This window comes from Ictidomys tridecemlineatus, chromosome 5 (assembly GCF_052094955.1).
Source record: "Ictidomys tridecemlineatus isolate mIctTri1 chromosome 5, mIctTri1.hap1, whole genome shotgun sequence".
Lineage (NCBI taxonomy): Eukaryota > Metazoa > Chordata > Mammalia > Rodentia > Sciuridae > Ictidomys > Ictidomys tridecemlineatus.
In genome coordinates this window covers 88,686,006-88,710,563 of record NC_135481.1, presented here as the reverse complement: position 1 = coordinate 88,710,563, position 24,558 = coordinate 88,686,006, and the positions used below count along the sequence as shown (strand labels likewise).

Here is a 24,558-nt window from a genome sequence, read left to right as displayed (position 1 = left end):
GAGGTTTTTAAAGTAGGCTTTTCCTTAGCTCTTTACTCTCAAATTTTTATCTTTCATATGATAATTCCAAATAATCAGCCTGGAAAGAAGTAGCAGAAGTATTTAAGCTGCAGCTCACAAAGTAGATTTCTATTTGTGATTCTGATTTGTTTTTTTGAATGCTGGTGATGGTTCATGAAAAAGATTAATATGCAAAGAGCAAAATCTAAGACTGCTATTTCCCCTGATAAACCCAAGTGTTTTTCCATAATATAGACTATGTCTCAGGATACAGAATTTTAATTTTACTCTTCAAATTAAAAGTATTAGGAGAGTGAGTGAAACCATTCGCTGCTCGACTTTTATTTCATCCAGGAACAATGACATCTGGTATCATCACATTGAACTTGCTTAATAACAGGGAGAAAAAACAAATACATGTTGCCTGTTGAGACCCAGCTTGGCTTATCAATTGGTCCAAATTTTATATTTAAAGTACCAAAAAAATTCATCTTAAAAAGAAAAACATGAACAATTCACCGCCCCCACCCCCACCCCACATTCTGGGAAAAAATCAAAATAAAACTAATGCTATTGTAGCATTTCTTAGCAAGATAATTAGGGAAATGTATAAAAACAACACCTTTTAATTCATATTAACATCTGAAAATGAAAAACAAAAACCCTAAATGTCCATATATTGGAAAAAAAGAAGCAAGTGGAGGTTCGGAATTCTCCTGAAAACTGCTGAACATTCTCTTCCATTGCTTTCAAGAGGGTCATCAGGATGGCAGATTCTCAACATTTGTGCTTCATGGCCAGCTAAGGAGAGAGAGATGAGAAAAGTGAGACCTCAGTAATAGGTAGATCCCTCTGCTGCCTCCTCCCCACATCCACATCAAGAAGCAGAACCAAGACTTCACTCTCTCTGTACATCACTGTGACTATTCACAGTGGCACCTTGTAGATGAGCAACACTTTCCAAATAGTTCAAATAGTTCAGTGGACATTGGCTTACTTCTCTTCCTGTGTTAATTTAAGTGGTGTACGTGTCCAGTGGGAGAAAGTGTGGTGCTGTATTCTTTCAGCCCATTGAAGGAACAACAGGAAAAACTGATGTACAGGCAGAACTTACCCTAGAAAAGTTGGGATTCCCAGGTTACCAATTATCCAGGAAAAGCAATACTCCTACAATATAAGTATCTACTGATATCTCATGATGTATAAAAACTAAATGGCCTGTAGTGGGACAATATACAATCATGTACTCACTACCCAGTCCGGACCTTCAACCAAGTCCGAAGACCTTGACAATTATATTGAGTTGCTGACTTGGGCTGAACAACTGACCAAATTCAGACCTTGACTTACTACTTCTCCAACTGGTATCTGAGGAATGTGATCTATTGAAACGTTAGCTCGTTAGCTCTTTATAAATAGGAACACCAAATAGCCCACTTGGGAGATCAGGATCATGTATTTAAAAAAAATGTTATGCAGATACAGAATATGAGTTAAATCTTTCTTTTCTTATCTAGATCTTCTCCCAAGGGACCCATAGAAAGCACAGTAGAGACTGTGTTCAGAGTCTGACATTGGGGATGAATCCCAGTGATTGGGCTGGGAATGACCAGGGGGAGAGTTCTGTGATGCAGAATTCCTTTGAGTTAAGAACAGATGGCACTGTGAGGTAATAGCTTTGTTAAAACCCTGCCATTGCATCATGATCAGATTCTCTGCCTTTTAAGAATTAGGTATGGACCTGCCCTCATGTTGGAAGGTTAACTTTTGTGTTTTACAAAGAGCATGTGAAGTTGAGTATGCACAGGCTGCTAGGCTGAGTGCTGTGGGGTTCTGCCAAGAAGTGTGGAGGTGGCTAATAACTCCTGATCTCAAAGAGTCAAGAGTCCGGGACAGTAAAAAGAATTATAAACTCCAGTGAGTAAAAAGACAAAGCCAGGGCTCTACCTCAGATTGGTCCCACTCCTTGGCCACCCTCTTTACTGTAAGGCCTCCCCTTCTTGCTCTGCCTCCATTCCTCAAACATTATTTAACAATGAGGTCCATCAAATAAACACAGAGCTGTTAAGTGTCATGCATAATGAATATCAAGCATGAATATTTGATTAGTGCCACCGTTCTGGTATTCATTGAGCTGTTAACTTTCCACTAAGGCACATGTGCCAATTCACACATAGCCATTAATCTTCAATGGTGATTGTGCTGCTGCTCAAACTACACCCCAGTTTCCAGAACAGTGCATCTGGAATGGAGCTCGGGGGACCACCCGGTTGTGACCAGCTGTGCTTTGCAGAAACACAACCTCATGTGCTATTTCAAGTACCTTTATGGTCTGAATGTTTGTGTCCCCCTACCTGCCATTCATAATCTAAAACTTAATCCCCTATGATATGGTATTAGCAATTGTGGCCTTTGGGAAGTACGTAGGTCATGAGGGTAGTGTCTTTATAAATGGGATTATGTCCTTATAAAGAGGGTAGAGAAAGGCCCCTAGCCCTTTCCACCATTAGAGGGCACTCTGAAAAGTTGTCATCTATGAATCAGAAAACTGGCCTTCAGCAGACATGAAATCTTCTGCCACCAGGCTCTTAGGTTTCTCAGTCTCCAGAACTGTGATAAACAAAGTTCTGTTGTTTTATCAGTTTTATAGGCATTTTTGCAGAAAGTGGCATCATTTACTTTTTAAGAGAAATCCCCTGGGAATTGGGAGCTTTAGAATAGAAGGCAGGATGGCAAGAGCAGAAAGAACACTAGACTAAACAAGGTCAGGACACCTGGTTACAAATTTTCTGTGTGACCTTCAGCTCTAAGGTCACAGCTGTTCCATACCTTAGCTTCCTTATATATTTATTAAAACATCTCCAATTCTATGGATTAATATAATTTAAGTGTCAGAATTCCCAAAGAAGTTTAAAATTTCCTTTTGATCTATTCTGTTTTCTTAATTTCTCATGGAAAACTTCCTCTTTCAATGTAATCCATCTAAATAATGATAATTAAAAAATCATCACTGATACTTGGTAGATACTTATAGGAGGCCTGAGACCCTTCCCTCTGGGCCTAGAGGTCCACGGGAAACAGCTGGCTGTAGTACCTGGAGAGTTGGCCATTCCCTTGCAGTGAGATGAATGCCACTTGCCCTTCCTTCCCCCCCGACAATGTGGGTTTCTACAGAATGGGGCATATCCATGCTCCTTTCTGGGAGAAGTGTCATCTGAGGATGCCTAGGTGTGGGTAACACTTGCCTGCTGACTCATGGCCCGGAGCGGGCTGTGGGTACTGCACACTGTAGCGCTGTGCTTTTGGGGGCAGGGCTGCTCTGTGGTGGAGCTGTTCTTTCCTAACAGCTGGGACTGTGCCCAGTCCATGGCTCAGGAAGGAACCGCACTTCCTGAAGCCGGGCTAACCAGGGCGGAGGTGAGGGATGCAGGGGAGTGGGAGAAGGATCATTTTCCATTTGCTCTGTAAGGGACAAGCATCCCAATAGCATGAGGGCAGGATTGTGCAAAAGTGATTCCTGTACTCTCATACCTGGGTCTTTGCAGGGATTCTGGGAAAGTTAGAAGGTCAAAGATCTGGTTCTATTGCAGTCTAGACAGGTGTTGGTATACCTTCCCACAAGGGGTGGTGTCCTGATTCAACTGGGAGCTTGGAGGAACTGTCACCTAGAATCACTGTTCTCTGCTCAGGGCTCTGCCATGGGTGCTGTGCCTCCACTTGTAAACACAGCCCACTCTGGATGAGTCAACAAAGCCACTTATGCCTGGGGGTGGAAGGCCTGGCTTCCATCTCTGAACTCTTTCCTCATCATCAGGTCCCACTGGGGCCTGGCCAGTGAAATGACATCTTCTCGGTAAGCCTACTCTAGCAGGGCCAAATCAGCAGTCCTCATCCCTGGGAAAACAGCCACACCTTATCCAAAGAGGTCAATCTGCTCGTTAGGAATACTGCCAATGCCAGTGATTCATAAGCACATATCCCAGTAGTAGAAAACACCAAGTCTGGCTTTGACACTGTCTCACACTCCTGCAAACATGCTAATAGACTCCAGCAGCCGCTCTCCCTGAAGAACACTGCAGGAGGGGAAACAGACCCAATGCCAACTGCCCCTGCCTCATTCCTCTTTACTGAAAGCAGGTGACTAACTGCCTGACACAGACCCTCCCATGGTCAAAGCCAGAGTCTCCTCTGCCTTGGGTGGCTTTGTCAGGTTCCGGTTTCAAGTTGCTCTCCATGTAGAGGGGATGGACTTGTAGTAGGAGGCCCCTCACCCCAGTGTTCCTCCATTTTTTTCTCTCTTGCTATTTTGAGGAGCCTCTGTCCCTAGTAACACTTCCCCAGCTCCTGTGTAGTGCTCATTATGACTGAAAGGGCAGGTTTAGCAGAAACTATTTTTATGGACGTAATTTTAAATAATAAAAATTCAGATTTATACATGTTACATACTGTGCTGATAGATTTAAACTTATTAAATTCTTTAACACCCTAGAAAGTAGTACTATTATTAATTAGCTGTGTTTTACTGATGAGGAAACTGGGGCTAAGAGAAATTTAGCACTTGTCTCAGGTCACCCAGATGGTAAATAACAGGTCTGAATTCAAACAAGATGTTAACTACCATACAACATTGCTTCCCAATCACCTAGCCAACTTGGCCATGATATCAGGGAAACACAGTTGCCAAGGCCAAGGATTCAGGCCATCTGGTTAGGTTATCCTCTTGGGTGTTTGTACAACCCCCTCTGATAGGGACGCTTTTATGGAAGGCATCCAGGTATTGTCTATGCCACCTTAAGAAGAGCAATATCATAGTCTCCCTTGCTAACCTGGTTCATGGTTAAATCATTACCCTCAATTCTGGGTTTAGCAGAATTTTATCAGTACTCTATTGATTGCTCCATGCTGTGTGACAAGCCATGAAAGAGAACTGCTGCACTTCACCCTTCCCAGTCCTCGGGGAGTTAGGAAATCATTCCTTTAGCCTTTTCTTTCCCAGCTCAACATTTAAAATGTTTCTCCAAATTTCTACTGACCATTCCCATCTGAATTATTTAAGTTGCTGCTATATGAATGTAGGACTGAATTCCAGCATTTCTATCTCATTTCCACCTCTGTACACAAAGGCTGGAGAAGGGAGGGAGGGACTAGGAAAACTTCAAATCCGAGTTCACTTCCTCTGTAACAGCTGCAGCAATGATGTCCTGGCCTCCAGCAGGGCTGTTACATTTTCAGAAAGATCAGGCCAATTCTCTAAGGGTCTCCAAAGGGTCCCAGAGGTAGCAGTGCAGTAAGACACTGTGGCTGTGGCGATAGAGAATCAATGATACCCCGACAGGTCTGTGCAAAGTTGATGCAGGGAGGAACAGCAGGAGGCACCTACCTGGAGTCACATGCTCAGTTGGGACTGAGTGTGAACCTGGGAGAGGCCACTCTGCTGTGGTTATTTTTCTTTCTTTCGTTTTTTCTTTTTTTTTTTTTGGTGCTGGGGATTGAATCCAGGGCCTTCTGCATGTTATTTACAAAACCCCAGCCCTGGGGTTATTTTTCTTATTGCTTTTTAGGTTGCCCATTTTTGCTTCCTCAGCAGCAATAGGACTTTCTGTTGGTGCAAATTAATTTTTTTTTCCCTCAAAAGTCACCTGAAAAGCATATCTAAAGGTCCAGATTATGAGTCTGACAGACCATCATCAGCAGTGTTTGTTCCTGGAAGCCTAAATTCCAATCCCTAGCCAGAAAAAGAACTGCCCTTTGATCTGAAGCACAGGGACAGCATAAATCCTCTTTAACACCTGACCAACGGGGCCCCTCGTCTTCAGTTTGTGAATGTCTTAGGAAGTGACTATCAATAAAAACTCCCACTTCACCTTCTGAAAGGCGCTGTTCTTAGCAAGGGTGTGGAGGCACGTGGTGTGCACCCAGTGATACGGGGAATGTCATTCTCTAGACTTGGAGGCAGGAAGCATCTTGCAGCTTCACACCCTCTGAGCCCAGAATCCATGCACTGAAATAAAACCTGACCCCTGTCAGTGGGCACACCAGCCCTGAGACTAGAGCTTGCTTTGTGCCTGGGGAAAAGACAAGAACACGAGATGCCAGCTACAGGACAGGAAAGAGACAGGATAGAAAAGTAAGCCCAAGCAGCTTAAAGCCTTCCAAGGATACTTTCAGGCCTTGGCAGGGGTGGGGGATACATTTGGAGACTGGATGTCATTTCTGCCTCATCCTGTGCCCTGAAACTTGAATCCTGACCTCCTGGGCACCAACTAAAAATGTTCCAGATTTCCTAAAGAGGCAAGGTTGGAAGGTCAGAGATAGGGATGAGATGAGGACATCAGAAAGGCCATAACAAAGAAACCAGCTACAGAAGAAATTTTTCATAACTCTGGTACTTAGTAAGTAGCATATGGAAATTATCAAAGAGGAATTTTTTTTAAAAAGCTGCTTGATTTTATATCTTGCACCACAGGAAACATGGCTGAAATAAAAAGTTTCTTGATACTATAACTTCCTGGCAGCCCAGAGCTAAGACCCCGGTCCTCAGCTGGCCCACCTTGTGTGCAGTTTCTGCAAACTGCTGGGCACTATTCTTCAGGTCTTCCGTCTTCTCCTCCGCTCGGCCTAACCGCTCCCCACGCTCATTCAAGGCCTGGCTAGCCTTCTGTACTGCGCTGGTCACGCTATCAGCAGCCGAGTGGAGAATGCTGTTTCCTGGAAGAAGAAGAGCAAGAGCATCAGGAGCTAGCTTAGTTGACCCACAGTGATCAGACCCTATGCTATGGAAAAGCCTCCAGCACCCTGGAAGCAAGCTGACATTTCTTCTGATTCTGTCTGACTGTCTGACTCACTGTAGAAGACTACCACAGATGGACAGCAGAACCTAGGCAGATTCTGGATGCTTCTCTCCACACCCATCGATTTTGCCAGTGTTCTGTCTGCTGAGGCTCAAAAAGCTGGGGCCCATCTGGATTTAAGACTTGGCTTGCAAAAGTAAATGAGAATCCTGACAAGTTCACAGAATTAGGCAAGTTCAATGAGTCATGTCTGGACCTTATGTGCATTTCCTTTTGGTTTGCAAATGTAGGAGAATCATCACAGGAAAAATGGGGCCACAGGAGTTTTCCAGATACAATGCTCTGTAATTCCTTTAATTCTTCCCTTTCATTTTCTTCTTTCATCCAGCAAGTAAGAAATACCCCCAAATATATAGCTCTCAAGAGCTACGACTCAGTCTCAAAGTTTAAGGTAGATGCATTGGCTTCCAGCCTTGAATCCTGTGCCATGGCTAGGATTGCTGGGCCTACTGATCTCTGATTCCCAGTATATGGAATAGAAAGCCTCAGCGTGAGCAGGTAGAAAACTATTACACAAAACAATGTACAGGAAATTTGACATTCCCAAACTCAGGAATGATGATAATGAGAAAATGAAAAAGCATCACATCTCAGAGGGTCATGCATTCTCAACATCCTATTTGCCAAAGACTGGTCAGCAAAACTTGGTGGTGAAGAAGTTGCAGACGCATAACCCACTGAGAAGCAGCAACTTGCAAATGACAACCAAAGGAAATTTATAGCTGTATTTTGTTAACACTGAGTGGAAGATATTTAATGGCATTTCATGTAATAGCTTTATGTCTCGAATAAGTTTATGACATCATTTAACTTGGTACCTAGGATGCATGCATCTAGCCACAGATAGCTTTTAATAGAAATGTAATTTCCCCTGGTCTTGGCTGCAAAGACTTCCTAATTTCTCCTCTGTAGGAACAGCCTGTGGTTTGTGGAAAAGGATCTCAGGCAAAGAAAGTGCCTGGTCTAGAGGAAGCACTTAGTGAGTTGTTTTCCATTTTTCTTCTTTAGGAGTGGACTTCAAGGGCTTCAAACACACACTAAGGGAAGGAGAATGGGATTAACTTAGTGTTATTATTTGCAGAAAGCATCACATGAACCAGAATTAAAAAAACTGCGTACAAAAGAGCAGGGAGCAGAGGAGATGTAACTCTGGAGACATTTGGTGGAACACAGGCTTGGAGTGGAAGGTCTGGGACTTTGGAACAGATTTAGGGGGAGAAATCTTAGTCCCCTTTTGTTTTCATGTCATTCTCATGTCTATGATGAAAGCCTATTATCCAACCTAATATTTAAATAGCATTTTGCAATCATAAATCACCTTCACAAATACTACCTCACTTGATTATCCAAAAATTCTACTGAGAAGACAGACTGGAGAGGTGGAAAGGCCTGCCCAAGATTGTATCACTAGGGAAATGACACACCAGCACAGGGACCTGCTTCCTCCAATGACTTTTCCTTATTTTGTACCCCCTTCTTTGCAGATATGGTGTGGGTCTGGGGAAGCAATCACTAAGCATTGTGATTGTGGTAGCACAGGGACAGGTTTCAAAGGTTATTTCCCAAGGTAATGCCTGATCATTTCTGTCTTCAAAGTATTCCACTTGGTAAATTAAGAGCTACCCATGTCACATTGCAAGTCCTATGATCTGAAGATGGAAGAGACCAATGGTGTGTGATAAGAAGATGGCTTAGAGCCTGGGAGGTGTTGGGAGGGGAGTGGCACAAGGAAATCCCTCCATATTCCCACAGTTTAGCCACACAAGGACTGGGAAAACACAGGGCAGGCCACTTCATGGCTAGGAATAGCTACATTAAATCAAAGGGATTTTAGAAAATTAGTTGCTATAAATTTAAGAGGGTGTGTAAAGAGGATTTGCCTTTCCCTTTGGAAGTGACCCATGTGATCTAAAAGTTATATACTGACCTGCTACACATAAGCCATACTACTTTCTCATCATGACTTCCCTGAAATTAGTCTAGTACATGTTATCAGAGAATATCACACCCAGTTTTATATGATAACCAATAGTTGTTATAAAAAATAGAACCAAATGGTACAACTGAAAGGGAACCAAATGCTGCCTTTACTGTTCAAAGATGACACTGTGGACACTATCAATAAGAAATCTACCTTCAGTGATTTTCAGGCACAAGAATGAATTTGGACAAATCTCATTCTCCTAGTTGAAATGCTCTCTCCCAGTCTCAATTCTATGCACAATTCAGGCCCAGTGAAGTCCCAGCACCTTTATCAAGCTCTAGATCAATTCCCTTCTCCTCCTCAACTCTAAGTGCTACCTCTGTCCTCATTGGGTGCTTCATCAAGTATTATCTGGGGCAACTTTTCTCCTACCTCACTTCAGTGACATCCAGCTGGGTTAAAAATCCCCTGAGGTTATCATTTAATTCTATTGACCAAATAAATTTTAGATCACACTGGTCATTTCCAAATCTCCAAGTATCCCCCTTTTTTGACGTAGATCTTCTGTTCACTTATTTTCTTCTCTGGAACTCCTTGCTCAAACTATAATTCTAGGGTTCTGTCCTTCACCCTCTTCAGAGTCTCTGTGGAACAATCTTATTCAGTTCATGACTTCAGTTTCCAATTCTTTATCTTTCATCAGCTCAGTTGTTCTAGACACTACAACTAATTGACCCAAAGTCATCTCAAATTCAGTATTTCTAAACCTGACCCCATTATCTTTCCCTTCATGCCTGCTTTCCTTTGGCATCCTTGTTTTAGCAACGAATCCCAATATCCACCCAGGTCTTCATTCCAGCCAAAAAATCTAGGATCTACTCTTGATTCCTCCCTCATTTTAAAATTTTTATACTGAGGATTGAACCCAGGGATGCTTAACCACTAAGCCATATCCATTTTTTACATTTTACTTTTGGAGACAGGGTCTTGCTGAGTTGCTAAGTGCCTCCTTAAGTTGCTGAGGCTGGCTTTGAACTTAGGATCCTCCTGTCTCAATCTCCTGAACTACTGGGATTATAGACATGTGCCTCAGCACCTGGCTTCCTCTCTCATTTTTATTCCATAGGATGCACTTGGAAGTTTGTCTCTCTACCTGCCTAAAGAGCACATCTGTTCTTTAGGAAATGTGGGAATAATGGAACAATCCTACTTGGTTCAACTCAGTTTGAAGTTCACGGAAGACACTCCTCAGATATCTTGGTGTGTAGCACGATGTGTTGGTCACAGTATTGAGACATATTTATTCAATCAAGGCATACTTTGTAAATAGGATGCCTTACTCAAAAGTTTGGGCCTATCATACTGTGCCAAGTTAAATCTGGAAATGAGGCAGTCTCCTGAGGCAGATAGAACAGTAATTCTCTCTAAATAGACAGGAAGCATATTAATACCCAAATTTATTCAAGCAATCTGAGAAGAAGCTGTCAACCACAGCAAATAAAGTCAACTTCCTTTTGAATTATAGACTCTGGAGAGTACAGCAGAAACCAGTCTTGCTTCATTGACACTATCTTCACATCAGTCCCAGTCAGTGTGTGCTTTTAAAAACATATATGCTAGCATCTTTTATGTTAAGTGATTTAAAAGACTTTTTAAAAAAGAAACTTGAAATAAAGCTATAGCATTATATTCAGTTACTGTTAGAAAACACAATTAAAATAAATTTAAATGCACAGGAAAAGAATAAAGTATATTGAAAAATGACAGTAGAAGAGAAAAAAGAGGAAGAAAGTATGTTTTAGAAGTATACAGAATACACCAACAACTCAAATATCAACAAAATCTCATTTGGTCCTTCGGGAGTTCAGGCTACATTGTGGTAATTAAAAATTCTAATTCTATAGCTAATAAAGAGGCAACTTAAACAGATTTTTTGGGGGGCTACTTTATATATAAAATACATAAAGTAGGTATTTCAAATGTAAAATACTCATCCAGTTTAGAAAGTAAGGCAGGAGAAAAACTGTCTTAAAAAAATAAATGATCAATAGATAAATGCCCATATATGCTCAGTGCTGAGTAAACATGGTCATCTAAAAACAATCTTCTAAAACATAAATGTCTTAATAGCGTTACTTGAACTATTTCTATTTCATCATCTATTTAACTGCTTGGGAATAAATTAGTCACACAATAAATTATCCACACAACCAAAAAAAAAAAAAAAAGAAGAAGAAAACCAATTTAAATTATGGGGAAACACATACATATACACACAATGGGTTTGAGTTCTAATTAACACAAAAATTGGCAAGGAGAATTATTATATTAAATCTGTTAACAGACTAGGAACACTAATAATCTCATATTGTATGCCCAAAATGTTCAATAATGATTTGTTCTCTGAGCGGATTAAATAGGCCCTATTCTGTTTTCATCTATGGTATTTTTTTGTTTTGTTTTTTAGCAATTCCACTTTCATGAGTAGGACACAGGGTACAATTAAGTCTCGTTCAATACCAGCAACATTTGAATTAATTTCACGGGATACTAATATGTGGGATTCACCTCAGATGATTTTTCCTTTCTTTCTCTACTTCTAGTCTAAGACATTTCACTGATCAGGACCTCTCCCAGATACCATGTTAACAAAACAAAAGTTACACAAAGAACTGGTTCCTTGACAGCTCAGTCTCCTAGTCCCAAGGCCCCCCAGTACCACCTACAGGCTACTCCTCTTCCTATGAAATGCCCCATTCCTCCCCCTCAGTGGTACTCAGTTGCATGGTAGTCATGATGCTTCAAAGGAGACTGAGTCCACTTAGCACTGTGCCTTGAACTAAATATTTTATAAATGTATAATATTTAAACAATAAGGATGGTACTAGCTTTTACTTTTATAAGAAGAGTGATTAAATGCAAAGTACCAGTGAGATGAGATGGCTTTTAATTCACGGACTCCATTAATTATTGAAGATTAATACAAGATTAAGAGCAACACCAAGCTCCTTTGGCATTACACTGACTAATCAATACTGTCATCCCGCTGCATTTCAATGTTAGACAACCTCTAGAATCGTTTTTTAAGATAAGGATTCTTCCAAAAGGTTAAATTTTCCTTGTACCTCTTTGGTAATGACTAGTCATAAACATTCTTTTTAAAGCCCTGGGTTACATCAAGACTTTCTAAAGAAGGACATGCAGGCAGTGTGAACATCAGCTGTCACATCACAGAACAGGGACCATTCTCAAAGGCCAACCAGGTGGCAGATGCTGTGGTAAGCTGCTACTTTCCTCAAAGCAAGATTTCTTACCCTTACTTTACAGTTAAGATTAGGGAAATGAAGGACTTACCCAAGACCATCCTGGTATTGACCCCAAAGCTCTCAACATGTATGTCAGCACTTCCTAAAGTGGCTTTGTGGGTTAAAACAGTGCTACAAGAAAAAGTCAATTCTATGGTAAAATGACTTTAGAAATATGACCTTTCCTGACTCTCTCCAGGAGACATTTAGAAAACCTTTAATAAACTAATGTAAACCAAAGGTAAAGGAGGTTGGGGTGGCAGGTCAGGGAGGTAATGCAGGGTTTCCCAAACACATTTATTCACAGGGCCCCCTTGCACAGAGAATCTGAGATGGGAAATTCTTCAATAAACTATACTGACTTCTAAGTTAAAGGAGAAAAAATAAATAAATCCAGCCTGTCCTCATCAATTTAATAATAGACAGACAAGTCATGTAATTACATTAGAAAGGCTTGCTTTATAGAGGCAGTAGAACAGATATAGCATGCTGAATGGCAGTTCCAGAATTATCTTTTGTTTCAAGTTGGTGGCTAATTTCAGGGACCATGAAACTTGCTTGTTGCCTGGAGCCGGATGACAAAGAAAAATGGACTCAGTGCTCAGGAATACTTTGTAAGTCCATAAACTCCAAAGCCTACTTGAAGGAGACCTTGGAGTTATCTATTTTTGGAGTTACCAAAGGAAGAAGAATGGGCCATTCTGTCAGGTAAACGGCTTCTGCTGGCTATGTTAAGGTAATTTAGTGGAGCCCTAAGGACTCAGGAAAAAGCCCAGTGTCCCCTTCCTATCTATATACAAGTGTGAGTTCATATTCTCCTCTCAGTTCACTGTTCTAATATTCCCAATGACAAGAGCCAAACATTTAGGATTATATTCATGTCCCTTTCAACATTGAAATTCAGGATAGGCAGGGAAATTCATCAGTATGTTTAGTGTTCATTTAACCTTGGTTCTTATGAACATGCTTTTATAAGAGTTATGTGGCATCAGAATAATGAATTCAAGGACACATCTTTTGGCTCTGTTTTGTTCAAAGTATATCCGGCTCTCAGAAGGGTGGCTCAAGTGAAACTTCAAAGAGGGAACCCTTATTTTGAGGTTTAAACCTTAAATGGCTGTAAATTTGGTAAAATAGATTTTGTTCCTTGTCTCTCCAGTTTGTGTGACAGCAAACCAGCTGTGACCTGCAGGTCTCTGCTTTTATTACAGTTGAGATGCTGGTGGATTTTATTTAAGAACTATAATTTCAAGTCTTGATACATACAATTTGAAAACCCGCTACATAATTCTATAGGTGAAAGACGAATTCTGTTTGAGATGTGGAGGCTGGTGTTTACTAGCTGTGCAACCCTGAACAAGTTACTTTCTTCTTTATGCGTTGATTTCCTCACTAGTCATGGGGGTTGGTCTAGAGCCTACCTCATGACGTGGCCATGAGGAACAGCTGAGGTGATGCACAATGGGGCACCTAGAACACTGACTGGCACCCCTCAGACACCTGCCCACTTTGCCTGGCCCATGAACATTCCTAAAGGAGAAGTCTCCTCTGCCTGCTGCCTCTCATGCTTCCTGTCATTTTGAATATTCAGTGGCATGCTTCCAACCCTCTCAACCAAGACTGTTCTCTCAATCTGACCAGTGACCTGGCCACTAGACCACAAATTGATGGACTATTGCTTTTGAAAGCTGCTCTTTCTCTTGACTTCTAGAATATGACATTTCTTGATTACTCTAATTACTTTGGTTGCTCTCTTCATTCTTTTTTCTGGCTAGGGGTACAGGAGAGGTCTGGGCTTCACCTGGCTCTTGCCAAGTACCAGTGATGTGGCCTCAAGTAAGTTACTCCCTATGGGGTTGTGGTTTCTCCCCAGGATAATGGCAATAAAAACAGCACCTTGGGCTGGGGTTGTGGCTAAGTGGTAGAGTACTTGTCTGGCATGTGGGAGGCACTGGGTTCGATTCTTAGTATCACATTAAAATAAAGGTAATGTGTCCATCTACAACTAAAGAACAACAACAACAAAAACAGCACCTGCATTTCATAGGGTCTACTGTGAGAACTGAATGAAACATATATTTAGCATCTTGCCAATAATGCAGTATAAGCTCAATGCACTCTCAGCACATCAGTAACAACTGATTCATTTCATATTATTACAGAATATCCATGCACTAGACACTGCCTCCCTATGACTGCTTCATAAATTATACCTTATTAACCCAGTCTCTCTCCTCACCCTCCATCTGTTCTGTTCTTCCTGAATTCATGATGTATTTACCCATCTCCCATGCCCATGCTCAGTTTACCTTTGATTCTGATTTCTCCATCACATCCCACATTCCAACGTTCATGGAGTAACATTTCAATAAGGGTACTTTGCCATCTACTTCTAGTCACTATGGTACTTTAAGTTCTCTTCCAGTCTTAGTGGATAGCCACTGCAGCCTGGATGATTTTCCTACCACTGGTCCCTAGGTCTTCTAGTGCCTTCTCATTCCAATGCTTTGCTTGCTCACCCATAATATACACAATCAACTCCAGCGGGCCCTTCTTGCTCTAGCTCCAGGCTTCTAACTGTGACCCTCCACTACTCCCAACCTTCATTTACTTACTCAGCGTTCCTTGCAAATTTTAGAGAATTTTTAAAGTTTTGTCAATTTCTTACTGTAAGTAGGGTAGAACATATATTTTGAAAATGAATGTGAGTAAAAACTTTAACAGGGAATACTGTGGCCATCTTTGTCCTTGAGGGTGTCTCAACATTAGCAGTCAAACTTTTTCATTTTTTTATGCATCAGTACTCAAATGCAAAGCCAGCACTCAGACTTTGTTGTCTAGCAATATTTAATATTTTCCCCTAGAAGAAAGTAAAGTTCTTTGGAAAGTAGTGGATTCTATACCTCAGGGCAAGAAAAAAACTCAGGCCTAAAATGTCTTATTACTGTCAGACAGCAAGAATACCTTAAAAAATGGTAAGGATAGTGCTAATAGACAAAAAAAGCACGTTTAAAGTGGATCCTACTGGGCAAGCTGTGATATTTAGAACATCAATAGCAATAAACACTACAAAACTGAAGATAATAATTATAGTAATTTTATATAGCATTGCAGAAGTCATAACTTCCTAAAAAATAAATAAAAATTAATACAAAATGTAAGAAATGAAGTTTAAACACAAACCAAAATGGTAATGATAGGATGCTTAATTTGTTTTATTGATTTCAATTAGGAAGAAATACTAAAATATCTGGTTACTTCATTTCTTCTAAATATTTGTATCCAAATATTATTCTTCTAAATATCTGTATCCAAAGCTGGGAGTTGTCTCTCTGTGGGTGGCAATTGGTAAACATAAGAAACTGAGTAAGACAAAGAATTTCAGAAAGAGCAAGAAACTGTCATAGAAAAAGCTGATGAGCAATAATAGTGAAATGTAACCATTAATCAGAAAAAGTGACAGTGAGGTATTCTTCTCCAGAAATTTGACTGTTGAGAACAGATTGCAAGTCCTAGAGGAAGAAATATCTAGGTAGGTTACAAACTGCAGTAAGAAATGCATAAGGCATCTGTATGTTTCCATTAATGCTAATATACCAGATAGAGGTATGATAATGATGCAGTGGAAGATTATGTAACACTGGCCAAGCAAAGCAAGAGATGTGGTTCTGGGAGAAAACCCATCAGGTTGAAAGTATGGGGTGCTCATGTAAAGCGAGGGTTTAAACAGTGCTTCTAATGAGAAATGATATGTTCAATGATAAAGAGAGACCCAGTATGATATCCAGGGACTCAAGTTTAGATTACTTTAGAAAGAGAAAGCAGGCCCTGTGCCCCCTCTAAAATCAACTGCTTGATAACCAAATTCCTCTAAAGTCAGGAAATATGAAAAAAAGAAGAAAAAAAAAGACTTTGATTAAATTTGGAAGATCTGGGAAGAAGCTAAGAACTAATGGAGACATAAACTCATGGTGTTGTTTACAAAGGTTGAAACATGATACTCTTTTAAGTATTATAATTGTTAATTTTGTATATGTTTATCAGTTGAAAGTGTCTACAGCATGTAAAATGTCCTATTAAATTGTGATTGTAGCTTAAATTTTTTAAGATAATTCAAGAACTAAGTTTCATAAACAATGTTTAAAAGTTTAAGAAAGTTTGATTTTTCAAGTTGTGTTTAGTAGAAATACTTGAAAAACTGATCATGAAACAATTCTTTAAGGAAACAATTGTTATTCTCATGCACACATCTCCTTTCTTGCCTCTGAGACCTTGTATAGTCTGGTTACTCAACCAGTGATGCCTTTTCTCCCTCTCCCACCTGGTCATTCATATGCATCATATGTTCTTCCACCTTTGAAAACTTCCCTGCTGGTTTGTGAATTTATTGAATTATTTTTGGGCCACCAGTTTTTTGAATGGGTGTAGAAGTGGGCTTGGAAGGAGTGGGCTTGGAACACAGTCACAGGCAAAGTAAATGTGCTGTCACACATACAACCCCCACCCCAAGCCAGGCAAGAAGCTTCCAGTATAGAAACAGGAGCTGAGTATGTATAAGTTAATAAAAAGGTGTGTGTGTGTGTGTGTGTGTGTGTGTATGTGTGTGTATGTGTGTAACATGTTACAGTTAAAACTAAAATTATTAAAAACCATTAAAAATTGCCAGGCAGTTAAAAAATTAACACGTTAAAACATCTGCCAGGCAGTTGACAAACAATTAAAGAATTGCAACAGGATAGCCACTTGCAAACAATTTGCTGTGATATTGAAGGGGCATCGACAGGGTCAGTTAGGAAGACCTTTCTGAGGAGGTAATGTTTAAGATGTGATGCTGGACAGAGGAGTTGGGACAAAGTCCACACATAAAGGCTTGAAAGGGGGAAAAAAACCTTATGTGTTCTAGTAACTGAAAGGGTAATTGGTATGGCTATAGAAATAGAAGGGGAGTATGGGCTTGAGAAAGAGTAGTGGGACAAATGGAGCTGAATTGCAGAGGGGTTTAGAGAGAGATCCAGAAGCCACTGCAGCAGTTTAAATAGGGGTAAGATGGACGGAGATCATTTCTGAAATGATACTCCGCCTATGGTTTGTGAAAGGAGCAAGAGAGGAAACAGAAAGAATGATCAAGAAGCTATTACAATAATTCGGGTAGGAGATAAGGGTGGCCTGGACTAGGATGAGGGCCAGGAGAGAAGATTAAGTGGAAAGGTTTAAGATACATACTGATGGACTGATGATGGAAAAGATAGAAGATGAAGGATATTGACTAAATCCCAGGCTTCTCGCTTGAGAAATTGGATAATAGTGCAATTTATAAGATTAAAAAAAAAAAGCTGTCAGAAAAAAAAATTTCCTTGGAGGGTGGACAGATGTAAGAATCAGGTATTTCATTTTTTGTAATGTTATACTTGGTTTGCTCATGAGATAGCCAAGTGGACTCCATAAAGCAAATACTGATTCCTATATGGAGCTCTGTAGAGAAGAAGCCTGGGATAGACACAAAGTTTGCAAGTCATCAAGGAGGGGGTGGAAATGGCCAAAGTACCTAGGAATTAATACCAAAGAGAAAAAGGGGAAGGTTGGTAAGCCATACCTTTAGGGATTTTAACAGAGTAAGGTGAAGGTAAAAAGCCTGCTGAGAAAATTGAGCAGAAATAGTCTGAGAAGCAGAAGAAATCCAAGGTGAATTTGGCACAATGGAAGTTAGGTCAGGACAATATAACCAAGGGGCAGCCACAGTTCAATAGGGAAAATGGTCTCTTCAACAATGGTACTGGGGCAACAGGATAGCCACTTGCAAATGCATGAAGTTGGACCCCTACATGACACATACACACATTTAACTCAAAATAGATCAAACACCTAAACATAAGAGCCACACTCTTAACTCTTAGGACAATGCCTAAGGGTACATATTTAAGGCCTTAATTGAGATGGTTTCTTAGATATGACACTAAAAAAAAAAAACACAAGCAACGAAAGCAGAGACTGAACTTCATCAAAATTTGAAAAGAAGATTATGCTTTTAGTATAAATAACATGAGAATCTTCTATTATAGTTACCAAGGTCATATACTATTGGACTAGGTCATTATTGCTGTAGCTAAATCCTATTATTTAGAATAATGAGAACCAAGTCAGTCTGCAGCCTTGACCTGTTTTCTTTTGATACTGGCAACAAAGTGTGGGTCGATTATGTTTCAGACATTGTCATCAAGGGCAAAAGAATTCAGCACATAGTTCACTGAAGTACAGCTTTTCTTTCTTTTTTCCATGCTGGCACTCGTGAACTTGAGAACCACTTATTTTATTATTTTAATTTGGAGAATATAAAATTGAGAACCTCACCTCATTGACAGATTGGGCATATGATAATAAATAAGCCGGTATGCTAACAAATGTCATGTCTAATTTCTGTCCAGGTTGATAGCTGTAGGAGTATTTTTTTTTTTACCATTTCTCTGGAATCATACTTAACAATTTTGAAATTGCTATGAAATCACAATGGGATTTATGACTATACACTAGTTAGTCTTTGGTCTAGACATATTTTGTTTGATTACTAATGAGTTTGGGTGACACATTTTACTTCCTAAGAAAGATGCTATAAAAATTCCTGCCACTGGTCATTAAAATCCACTACAATTTTATCCATGGAATCAAATTACTATCAATTAACAAAGAGAAATTAATCTATATTATACTGTTTTAAACACATTTTCAGTTCATACGATGAACACACACACTGAAGGAGGGAATACCCACCAACCATAGATGTCTATTATCAAAGTTACAAATGCAACCCATTTCCACTTGTACTATTATCATAAGACACCATGGTTTGCTAACTGCCCAGTATGTGCCATGAACTACTCTCAGTGCTTTGCACTCACTATTAATCCTAGTGGCTACTCTTCAGTATATTATTCCCTTCTGAAAACTGATGATGTGCAGAAACTCACCCCCAAATAGACTTCTGATCAGTGATAAGACCTTGATTTGATCAAGTATGGTTGATTCCAAAATCACTATTCTTTTTTGCACTATGAGAGTTTCTGGCTTCTTAAAGGCATATCTTGTAAGGCAGAATCTAAGTGACAAGGGTTGATTTCACTTGTCCCAGCATCATGCCGTTGTAGTTATTCTTGTGCATCAGCTTGCTCACCTCAGTCACAGCTCTTCTAGGCATCTGCTTCCCTGAGGGTGAGAGGCATTCTGTGCTCCAATGGTACCCTTTACATTTATTACAAGGCACCCAACTGTTGATCTACTTATTTGTGTACCTCTTTAAACTAGGAGCCTCTTGAACATAGGGGTTGTCCCTTCATTTTTTGGCATCTCTAGACATAATGTCTATCACAGATGTTCAACAGATACTTGATGGTGGAAAGTACATTTAAAAGAAATGGAAGACATTCTGGTTTTATAAAGACGTGATGAGGTTACTATTTATATCTAAATCCGTATTTTCTTTGATGTTCGTTTTGGACTATACTATTCTAATTAGTACATGGAAAAGCTCAACTTTTAGATGTGGAAAAATAAAACTGCAATTTGATTTCATTTTTCTAAATTGTTACGGATTTTCTTATTCTGTTAAAGATATAATCACATGTAAAATATATCAAGTTCAGGATATTTGATGAATATGGAAAAATTATTTTCAATAGAAAACAGTACTGTTTCCAAAATTGTCGTTGTGATTCTGATGGGAAAAAGATGACATCACAAGTGAGTGAAAACCAAAACAGATTTTACTTCTTCCTGTGTTTATTCCATTTAGAAAATGAACTGAAGGCATATTTTTCGCACCTCTTCTGAATACCACACTTTAAAAAAAAGAATTAAGCATTGAAAACTCAGTTTAGAAGACTGAACTTTTAGTATATTCCATCCCTAGCCATGAAGGTTAAAATGTGAACAGAATCAACTGTGTGTGGTGGCACATGCTTATAAACCCAGCTACTTGGAAGGTTGACGCAGGAGGATCACAAGTTTGAGCAGATTGGTCAACTAAGTGAAACCCTGTCTTAAAATAAAGTAGAAAAAACTAGGGATATAGCTCAATGGCAGAGCAGCACTGGGTTCAATCCCCAGTGTCACAATAATTTTTTTTTTAATTTTAATAGAATCACATCTAAAAGAAAGTTTTCTCACAATTTAAAAATATTTCATATTTCATTCATTGGTTTTCGAGCCAATGAAAAAAATTCTTACATCCTGAGGAAAGAAGAATCCTTGTACCTTGAAGGTCTGTGACTCTTAACACAATACTTAATTATATGTCCACTAATGCTCCTTGGAATTTTCAAGGTAGAAAGACCACCCAGTGTTAAAGAAAGGATGATCTGTCTGGGGTGTGGTTAGAATAATGAGAGGAAGTGAGGTGACCAGTATTGAAGATATTCAAGGAAAAGATGTGAAGGGCCTGAACTATAATGGAAAAGATGGGAACGAAAATGCAGAGTTTTAAGAGACAGTGAGGGAGAAGGGCTTGTTGGCAGAGAATAGATCATGGCTTTTTAAAGGAAGAAAAGCAGAGTTTTACTATAAGATCAATTCACATTACCTGATTTGAAATTAAGAATTAAAAAAAATGCTTTTCGAAGTTTTCCTCTGCTATGCATAAAAGATTTGGCAGAAATAATGCTAGGTGTCCACAGAATTGTGTCTCATTTTTCTTCTTCCTGAATATATATTTTTAAAGTCTGTATTTTCTGGCCTTCCTTGCAGTTCGATGGATAAGATGGCCAGTGGGTTGCAAGAAGAAGCACAACATTACTTCTCGGCTGAGGCAGCCCATAGGCAGCCCTCCAGCTCTTTCCCCTGGAAATTTGACTTTGGAATGCACTTCATGTAGAAATGATGGAATGCCAAAGACAGGAGTAAACTGGACCCTTGGGTCACAACTAAGAAGTTGCCTAGAGAAACACTGAAGTCACAGGCCTTGTTGGAGTGAAAATAACATTGTATATGTTAAGCCACTGAGATTGTAAGATATGATTGTTATTCAACATTACTGAATGTTGTTCTGACCAATAAAAGGGGCAATGTTTCCAATTTCAATGTACTCTGGAGAGAGTACCCAGATTTAGAAGACTCTCTTGAAAATGTTTTATTTACCTAAAACAAATTGAGTCAATGATATTATTTCTGTATATGGGAACAGGAGGAGTGAAATTGATAAATGCATACTTTAAGCACGTAGTGATGAAGTTAGTTACTTAAATATTTTTAAACCACCTAGGATAAAAATAAACACAGATTATCTAATTAAAAAAATAAAAATGTAGTTTTTAGAAAGTTTTCCTTCATCTTTTTTAAGGACAAAAAAGTAGGTGCTATTACAAATAAGCATTAGTAAACCATATTTATAGTTTAAATATGAAAATATTGTGCTGAGAATGTAGTCCTTGTCTAGCATGCATGATGCTCTGGGTTCAAACCCCAGCATGACAAAATATAAGTAAAATAAAAATACAGACTTTACAGATTAATATATTAATATAAATATGCCATTTTCTCCTTTGAATTTTTAGCCATAGCAACTCTAGTAACAACATTCATAAAACCATTTTCTCTCTTGCACAGTGTGGCTACAAACATATTTCCATTTCCTTTCTTATTAAAAAACGTATCGATAGGTAAACTTAAAGAACAGCATGGCAATAAGGTAAAATGACATTGTATCACACAAGTGTGACAATACATGGCTTTTGAAATAGCACAGGGGTGAAAGGAATCAGTAACTTTTCTCACTGCCGCTCCAGAGAGCCAGCACCAACATGCTTGTCAGCAAGCAATAACATACCTATAAATGTATGCATAAAGTCATGTACTTTGATACTTGATGATTTTTTAACAAGATGACTGGTAAGATATCTTTAAAACTGGTACTATTCACTTTAGGGTAGATAGGAACTTTATAAGTAAAAAGTCTTTATTTTGCATTCAAGACCTAGTCTAAATACTAAAGACAAAATAACATTTGGAAATTCACAACTTAGAAGTGAAAACCAATAACCAGTGAAAAAGGTGGACAAGACTAGTAAATTGCTGGACTAAATGGTTAATTCTTGTAACAGGAAGAAAGCAGGGTAGAAGGATGCCTTAAAGGTCAAAAAAAGAAGAAAAGAAGATGAATGGGAAAATAAAGTCTTTTTCTTAATTCCTTAAGTCTTCAGGAAAAAAGTCTTGCTTCAAGTAAAATCTTACACAAGTCTAATTAAGCATTTCTGCGGCAGGATGGAGCTATAATTAAGGCCTTACCTTAGATGGCTTACTAACTTGCAGCTGCAAGCTGAACGTTTTAACATATCATCATATTGGCATTAGTTTGACAAATGTAGTAATCATTTCCTTTTGTGGACTAGAAGACATCAAGAACATGCATATTTTAATTCGTATGTTAGCTGATCCAGACATAATTATTAGAGGTTACAGGGTATATATGGCACTACAATTTTTTCTAGTCTCCTTTCTTTTAGGTAATTGAATGCTTTGCTCATTTTGAATAAATGTAACTCGACACAAATGATCTAAAACAAGGGGTGAAACAACAGGGAAGATGAAAGAAAGTAGGACAAGTTTCTGAGCATTGTAAAACATGAAAATTAAGTACTTTTAAAGATAAAAGTGGTCTGAGAACTAGGCACTTGAGTTTCCACCAGTTATTTCTATCAAAATATGCAAATTCATACCCCATACCCTGATAAGATGGTAGTGGCATCTTTCTCTGCCTCAGTACAGGATTGGATGCATATTCATCACTTGAAATCTGAAATCTTATTGCCACCTAACTATACTCTCAAGTCTCATAATCATGTGTTACATTCTTCCTGTGAACTTTTGTGACAAGCCAGCAAAGTGTTGTTCTGTTGCTTGGCTATGCTGGGTCCTGTGCTCCTTTCATCAAGGCTAGGACAGAACTGATCTTTATAAGATTAAGAATAAGCAAGGAGACAAATGTGTAAGGCTTACAATTCTGCCATTAATCCAAGAGGTCTGGATAGGGCCTTAATATGACTAGCTGTATATAAGGACCTTTACCTTTGACTCTCCCCTATAAGGTGAGTCTGCCAGAACGACTGAATTATCTCTGGGGAGGGTAAGTGTTAGAGACCCCCAGCTGAGCTTCGGGTGGCTAGAAATAGTAACTAGAAAGAAAGAACAACAACTAATGATCTCTAGGGATTTGGCAGCCAAAAAGCATCTTTTCCTTTTTGCTGAAATCTGATTAAAGATATGACTTGTTTCTCAGCTGAGAGTTTCTCTGGTTTTTGAGTGAGCATCAACAGGTTTGTGGTCTATAGTGGTGGAACTGAAGGAAAGGTGGACATTTTTAAAAATGGCCAATATGTTAAGGGCTCTTCCCTGTCTTACTAAGTACCTACTGTATAATTCCTTCTAGAAATGTACCAAATGGGAAGTAAGCAAATTTGAGCATAGACACCTACATGTGTGGATAACTCAACTACCTTCGTGTATTTAATTCCTGCTTCTTTTTACTGATTTAAACATTCCCAACAGATTTCAACAGTGGTGTTTTCTAGGCTGAGATTAAAAAGTCGATCAAGTTAAAAAAAAAAAAAAACAGAAACTGAGAAAAGAAACAACAAAGTATGGCCATTAAAAAAGAAAAGACAAGAAAAAACTCATACCATCCACAATCCAATAGGCCTGGAAAATGAAGACTAAAAACATTACAAAGATCTCCCCTTTCAACTGGGAACCTGGCCAGGCAAATCCACAGGGAGCTGAGCTCTGTGATTATGAGTGAAAGTTGCATTGTCTGTCCCTGTCTGCCCTCCTTCTGCTCTGTTCTCTAATTTTAGACATATTGGCCTTGACAGCATCCCTTAACAAAAAGATCAGCAGCAAGCAGTCCTAAATCTGACATTTCCCACACTAAGAAGGGAGCGGAATTCCACACCATCTTCTTGTAGGTTAATAGCTTTTATATAATTACAAAAACATCACAGGGTATTGGAACCATATAACTACCAATTTCTTTCTAATTTTGTTATCCTTTACTTATCCAAAGTACACTAAACATTTTATTAAATGTATCCATAAAATGTTGTTTCTGACTAAAGGCCTATTTGGAAGTCTTTAGGGTAGAAGTCAGCAAACTTCTATACAAGGCCAAAGAGTAAATGTTTTGGGCTTTTTGTGTCACAGCGCGTCTGGTGCAATTGCCACTGCAGCATGAAGGGGGTCACAGACAATATGTAAAAGATGGGTTCCAATAAAACTTTATGTATAAAGACAGGTTGGATTTGGCCCACAGCAGTCTGTGGAATTCTGTTCTAAGATCCCAATTTATAAGTTATCACAACTGGCTGACATGTAAACAATCTATACAACCAACAATGTTAATCTAGCTTAAAAAACAATTAACCATGGTTGAAAGAGAATTTGGATCATTATCTACAGATATAATGTATTCTCTAAACCAGAATTTAGAATACATGACTAA

General features: G+C 39.1%; 1 protein-coding gene across 4 annotated transcripts in view; it reads right to left on the bottom strand.

Moving 5' to 3' along the window:
- Positions 1 to 318: 318 nt before the first annotated feature.
- Positions 319 to 24,558, bottom strand: part of Stxbp6 (syntaxin binding protein 6) — a 239,635-nt gene continuing 215,395 nt past the window's right edge. For all 4 annotated transcript variants that reach the window (XM_078050276.1, XM_005322649.5, XM_040274317.2 and 1 more), the window contains 2 exons: positions 6,551 to 6,708; positions 319 to 801 (listed from right to left, as the gene is read on the bottom strand). In XM_078050276.1, the coding sequence (XP_077906402.1) occupies positions 778 to 801; positions 6,551 to 6,708 (182 nt within the window). In that variant the 3' untranslated portion in view covers positions 319 to 777. The remainder of the gene's footprint in view (positions 802 to 6,550; positions 6,709 to 24,558) is intronic.